Below are 6338 nucleotides of genomic sequence, written 5' to 3'. Positions count from 1 at the left end.
CCAGGGGAGTTTCTCACAAACAGTAAGCTCCCGCCTGGCACTAGAAGTTATAACTAAGCCATCAATTGAAAGGCTCTGCCCTGGAGTGGCCAGGGCCGGTCCAGGAAGAGTAGGGGTTGAGGTGGGGGTGGCCGGGGCCCATGGTGGGGACTGAGAGGGCTTCGTGCCTGCAAGGACAGGACGCCATAAGAAGACAAGCCAAGCTGGGCTGTGAGAGCCTCGCACACGCTCCCAATCCGGCCTGGGCTGCCATGGGCAAGTGGCTAGTCCATATTTTGTCAGTTCAAGGGGCCTGGGGTGGGAGACAGGGCCTTTTTCAGCCCACACTGGCCTTGGACTGCAGGAGGACAGGGAAAGGGCCAGGCAGAGGGGTCCTTTCCTGGCTCATGGTCCCCTCCAGATAGAGGCCAGCCCACTCTGACCTCTCTTCTCTGACCAAAGCCACAGACCCTCCAGGCAAAACGCCCATTCGAGGTGGAGGTGCCCACAGAGCTCCGGGCCTGAGCTGTCTCCCTCTGAGCTTCTGCAGGTCATGGCCTCTGCCTGGTGCTCACCCCACTCAGCTCAGCTGCGTGAGCCCGCCTCCCCCAGGGGACTGAGCCTTGGGCCCCAGTACCCAGCCCAGGGGTGGGTGGGGTCAGAAATAGGAGGGAAGGGACAAGGAGGGACACCTGGGCCATCCCTAGGTCCTCCTAGGAGGAGGGCAGAGGGTCTAATGGGACTGTCACACTTCAGACCTGCTGCTCCCCACCCCTTCGTGTGCTGGAATAAAAACAGGCCCCACCAGGGACAGGACCCTGTACCCCTCAGGCCGAGACCAGGGATCCTGGGGCAGGAGGGCGGGCAGGGCCTCCGTGGGTGCACCCCTCTCTCCTCCCAGACCCGGAGATCTCCCATGGAAACCCGGTGATGAAAGAAAGCCGCAGGAAGCCTGGGTGACATTAAAAGTCATTTTCCTTTATTTATTTATTTATTTTTTAACATACAATGAAATTCCAATTCCCAAGAGACATGTGCAGAGCAGGCAGAAGCAGGGCCTGGTGAACAACAGCAAGGACAGGCAGGGGCGTAGGCCTGCCCCCACTCCCCTCTGGCACAACCCTCGGGCCCGGGGCCCCTGCCCAGGCTGAAACAGAGAAGCTAGGGTGAGAGGGGCCAGTCTCATGGGCCAGGTAGTAGCCAAAGACATGGCCTTGGCTGATAGGCCTGGCCAAATCATGACCTAGCTGTGGGCCCTTGGGCCTCGGTTTCCTTATCTGTAAGGTGGGCTGGAAGTCCCTGCTAGGGAATGGGAAAGAGCGTGTGCAGATGGGCTCAGGGACTGTTAGGGCCTCCTGCTTCTGGGTACCTGGGTATGGTGTCTCCGTTTTGTCACCATCGTGGCTGTGGGCACGTAAGGGACCTGCTCTGGCTCTGATGGGATTGAATGGACTGTAGATGGCTGCTCTTGAAACCAACCTTGTGCTCTGAACTATACGTACTTGGGCTGCAGCCGCAGGTCCTTCATCAGGTCAAGGCCAAGGCCACGGCCGACTCTCCCTCCAGGTAAGTGAGGAGGGAAGGCTGTGGCCTGGGTCACACGGGGGCCTGGGTCACACGGGAGCCTGAATGCCTCCAGCCAGGAGCTCAGCAGCAAGGGGGCAAGCTGCTCCTCGCCCCTCACCATCAGCTGGGGCCTTGGAAACCCCTGAAGTCCAGCCAGGGCATCTGCTGCCGTGGGCCGAGCCACGTCTGTCCCCACTGTCCTTTCATAAACACATGCTTGTGTCACAGGGACCTGTGTCTCCTCCGGCAGGAGGGAGGAAGCAGAGAACAGGGTACTGGTCCAGGTGATGCAGCGACAGGCGGAAAAGACCAACTAACACTCAGCGAGGAGACCTGGGCGTTCCTCCTTTGACCTCTAAGTGCCCTTCCCTGGGCAGCAGCAGGCCCTGTCTGGTTCCAGCGGCTGGCCTGGCCACTGCTCGCTGCTTGGAAGCACGCATGTGTCCTTGCTGCATCTGTGCTGGGGGAAAGAACCCACTGGGCGCGAGTGGAAGACGCGGATGCAGACAGCATCTTCCGGAGCCCACAGTGCGTCTACACTCACAGAACCCCAGAGAGGGACCTCGGGCCCCGGGCCTTCTCTGTCCCTGACCCTCTCAGACGGGGGCACGGGCCAAGCTGGTCACCGCTCGCTCCTAACCCACCCCTCCCGGGGTCTCTTTCCCCGAGAAGCACCTCTGGGGGCAAAGGGCAAGTGACAGGAGAAGGCTGCACCCAAAGGCGCAGAGCGATGACAGCGGGGCCCCAGGCACCTGCGGCCAGTGAGCTGGGGAGCTGCGTTGGGGTGAGGGGCTTTCTGGCACACTCTGAGGGCGGGTGCCTCTCTTTCAGCTCCTCTGGGACCTCCAGGGAGTGGGCGAGTGGGCAGTCTGGGTCTCCAGGAAGCCCCAAGGCCAGGCAGCAGAGAAAGAGAAAGAAAGTGATAGGAAGAGCCCAAATCAGGCGTGGCCACGCACGTCCCTCGGATCTTCGGCGAGAGACTTTGGCCAGCTCGTCAGAGTGTCTACAATATGGGTTCCACCCGCCCCTCCCGCCGCCCGCCCCTGCCCCCTCCCCCGGTGATTGCGGGGCCAGGCCCTCTACTTGGGCTTCATCTCCACCCGGGAGTGGATGTCCTCGCCGTCCAGGTCGTACTCCTCGGCCTGGCCGCTGGTGCACACCTTCATGCGGTCCGAGAGGTCGCTGCTGCGCGGTGCCAGGATGAAGTCGTAGATGAGGACGGCCAGGGCGGCCCCGATGAACGGCCCCACCCAGAAGACCTGGGCGGAGAGCGTGCTCAGCGGGCAGGGCCAGCCTCCCTCCGGGCCAGCCTCCCTCCGGGCCAGCCTCCCTCCGGGCCAGCCTCCCTCCGGGCCATGGACGGTCCCCGCTCCCGGGGGGGGGGGGGGGGCTGTCCCTGCGCTCCCCGCCCCACCACCCACCGAGGGGTTCTCTCCCACTGTGCCAGGCTGCACCCCAGCTTCCTGATGCCAGTGCCCCCCACGTCTGGCCCAAGCCCGGACAGTGGGAGTGGGCATCTCCCTGCCCCCGAGGGGCCCCGCTCAGCCCCTTCCTGAGACTGGCCACTGTCCTGCCCCGCTGCAGAGAGAGGGTCACAGAGGCTAGATGGGTGAAAGGCTGGCCTGGAACAGACACGCCAACAGTGCCCAGCCGGTGTGGCTCAGTAGTTGAGCATTGATGTATGGACCGGGAAGTCACGGATCGATTCCTGGTCAGAGCACACACCTGGGTTATGAGCTCCATCCCCAGTAGGAGTAGGGGGCGTGCAGGAGGCAGTCAATCATTGCTTCTCTCTCATCAATGTTTCTATCTCTTCCTCTCCCTTCCTCTCTAAAAAGCAATAAAAACGTATTTTTTTGAAGCACACCAACAGTAAGAACAGCTAACTCCATGGAGCCCCGAACCCGTGCTGAGCTCAGCTTGCGGGCGGTGAGGCCGGTTGTCCCCCCTGGCGGGTAGCGGGTGCCGCTGCACCCAGCTTCACAGCTCAGGAAGTGGGCTGGAGAGGCCAGCAGCCTGCCCAGGTCATGCCCAGGTGGAAAGTGGCAGAGCCGGGACTCAGGCCTGACTCCCGACCTTGCTGCTGGCCGAGCTGGGAGGGGACCCCAGCCCTCGCTGTGCCAGGCCTGGCCCACGCTCTCCACCTCAGCTCTGCGTTCAGACCCCCTGCCCCGGCTCCTCGCAGGGCCTCTGCTACAGGGTGGGGCCGGGCTTCTGGGCTTCCGCGGCACCATGGCCTCCGCCCACTGCCAGGGCAGCCCTCAGCGCTTACCCAGTGGTCCTTGAAGTTGTTACTGATCACAGACGAGCCGAAGGACCGGGCAGGGTTGATGCTGCAGCCCGTGTAGTCGATCTGTGAAGGGAAGCACGTGGCAGAGGGAGGGGAGACAGAGAAACACACAGGGGGAGTGGAAGAAAAAAACAGAGAAAAGCAGACAGGTGACAATCAGCACCAGAAAGATGGTCAGGAGGCCCCTGCCCTTCCCTCTCGTAGGCAGAACCTGCCTCCCCACCATCCTCCCTCCTTCCCTCCTTCCCTCTCCCCTCCCGCCGAGGCCCAAAGAGCTGATAGCCCCACAGAATAGCTCAGTCTGGGTCCCTTCCCCTGCCCATGACAGGATACCCCCGCAGCCCCTGCCCAGCCTTGCCCTCTCCACCCCACCCCCACCCCACTCACCGCCAGCAGGTGTCCCAAGGCCACGGAGAGGCCTATGGCAAGTGGGGCTGAGCCCCCCAGGTCCCGGCGCCTCCGGTCGGTGGTGGCCAGCACGCACAGCACCAGCTGCAGAGTGGCGATGATCTCGATGCCCAGGCCCTGGCCCGCGTTCACGCCGGAGGCCAGCTGTAGGGGACAGGGACAGCGAGGCTCCATGAGGCCCGGGCACTGTGGACCAGACCCTCTGTGCCCTGAGAGCCCACCACAGCACCCGTGGCTGTGCCCGGAGGGGCTGGGCCCTCTCCAAGCACACACAGCAGGTGTTGGCACCGGCCTGTCCGTCTCACACCAGCTGAGGGAGCGCCAGCTGGGCCCTGGCACCTGCCCAGAGGCCGGGGAGGCTGGGGTGAGGCGGGGCGGAGGGGAGGATGGGAAGGGAGAGAGAGTGTCTGCATCCTTGGTCCACTGGGACCGGGGCCATAGGCGAGGCCCAGGCAGGGAAAGAGATGGTAAGGGACCCTCAGTGACGGGCATGGGAGGAAGCAAAAGGGTGGGAGGGCCCCGCTGGAGACATTGCTTTTTCCCAAAAGTCCAGAACATTCTACCCCTTCCCTGGCTGCATCCAAACCTCCCAAAGCTGAGAGGTCCTGCTCAGCCGGCCCAGCTCCCTCGGTGCCTCTCTCCTTCGGGCCTGCCTCCTCCCCACCTCTGTCTGGCTCCCCTGATCCGGAGCCTCTCCCACTTCCGGGCGGCACCTTCCCTGCCTGCCCCCCCCCTCCCTCCCTGTCCAGCCCCCTCCCTCTCTCTGGCCACACAGGCCTCTGCACCACATCAGCTGTCACTTGCCCCCGGGCCGCTTTCAGTGGCATGACTCATGGAAAAGGAAGGGACTGGGAGCTGCTGTGAGGTCCCCAGAGCCCACCCGCTGCGGCTGCACCAGGGAGACCCTTCCTCAGGAGCCCCTGCCCGGCCCCCTGGGACCAGGTGCCCACACAGAGGACCTGGGCCGCATCAGCACAGGCCCGCCCCCAATGATGCCCGGATGTGGCCCCATGGGCTGCCTTCTCCCAGGCAGGGCTGGGGTGTCCCAGGAAGCCTACACGTGAAGGAGTCCCGTCCTGAGGGTAGGGGCTGTGTCTCCAGGGTAGTCGGGGCTCTGCAGAATCCCAGGTGGGGGGCCCTTCTCCTCCCTCCGGAGGCTTTCCCAGCCACCCAGGGAGGGCGGCCCACAGAACAATCCTCTTCCCGCCTTTGTCTGCAGCCCTGGGTCACAGGGAAAGTGACTCACAGCCCAGGCTGGGCCAGCCCTCGGGCTCCTCGGCTCGCTGACGCCGTGGCCACGGCCTGGCCGCGCTGGCCCTCGGTATCCCCGTCTATAAACTAGATCGGGGGGGGGGGGGGACGGGGACGGGGACGGGACGGTCCCGGGGCGTTTGGTTCCGGAGAGCTGTGGCTTTGTTCTGGTTCTTGTCCCTCTTATCCAGGGACTGGACAGGCAGGAGGGAAGGGCCTGGCTGTGAGGGGTGTGGAGGAGACAGGGGGGAGGTCTGCCTGGTCCGGAACAGGCTCCGCGGAGGCCCGGCCGGTGAGGCGGGGCCCGTCACACTCACACCTGCCGCTGCCCTCCGTGCCTGCGCGCCCGGGAAGCTCAGGCCCCCCTCCCGCCGCTCCCCCGCTCTCCAGGGTCGGCCTAATTGCCGGCTGGCGGGAGGCCCGAACCCAGCCCTTGCACGCTGATTAATGGAGCCCTCGCTCTAAGTGGCTCCCGCCTCGTACTCCCCCATCCCAGCCCGCCGCGCTCACAGATGTGGCCTGGATGAGCTCATCTCCTCCCCCGGCTCTCCACCAGGTCTGAGCATCCCGGGCCCCGGCTCTCCCCAGGGCACCGCTTTCCATGCGAGGGGAGCAGGGACCGGTGCCCTGCCCTGCCCTCGGAGTCCACAGGAATGGGCCGCCCGCCCTGGGGTCTCCAGGCTGGCCCTTCCTGGCTGCCCAGAGACCCCCCAGAGCCACCCCAGCTGATAATCCTCCCCTCCCAGAACCTAGTACCACCACCACCACCCTCAGGAAGCCCCCCCGATTGCTTCCCTGGCTACCGACCGCCTCTCCTTGGAGGGCCACGGCGCCGGCGTCACTG

The 6338-nt window shown here is 64.6% G+C and overlaps 1 protein-coding gene across 1 annotated transcript in view; it reads right to left on the bottom strand.

Annotated features, from left to right (window-relative positions):
- Positions 1–936: 936 nt before the first annotated feature.
- AQP1 (aquaporin 1 (Colton blood group)) overlaps positions 937–6338 on the bottom strand; it is a 12288-nt gene continuing 6886 nt past the window's right edge. Inside the window, exons 2-4 of the mRNA XM_036453771.2 lie at positions 4223–4387; positions 3818–3898; positions 937–2804 (exon numbers count right to left, since the gene is read on the bottom strand). Coding sequence (XP_036309664.1) covers positions 2625–2804; positions 3818–3898; positions 4223–4387 — 426 coding nt within the window. The 3' untranslated portion in view covers positions 937–2624. The remainder of the gene's footprint in view (positions 2805–3817; positions 3899–4222; positions 4388–6338) is intronic.

The sequence above is a fragment of the Pipistrellus kuhlii genome, unplaced genomic scaffold, assembly GCF_014108245.1.
Source record: "Pipistrellus kuhlii isolate mPipKuh1 unplaced genomic scaffold, mPipKuh1.p scaffold_m20_p_26, whole genome shotgun sequence".
Taxonomy (NCBI): Eukaryota; Metazoa; Chordata; class Mammalia; order Chiroptera; family Vespertilionidae; genus Pipistrellus; species Pipistrellus kuhlii.
The sequence above is the reverse complement of the archived record's forward strand: the minus strand, read 5'-3'. Positions and strand labels throughout refer to the sequence as shown.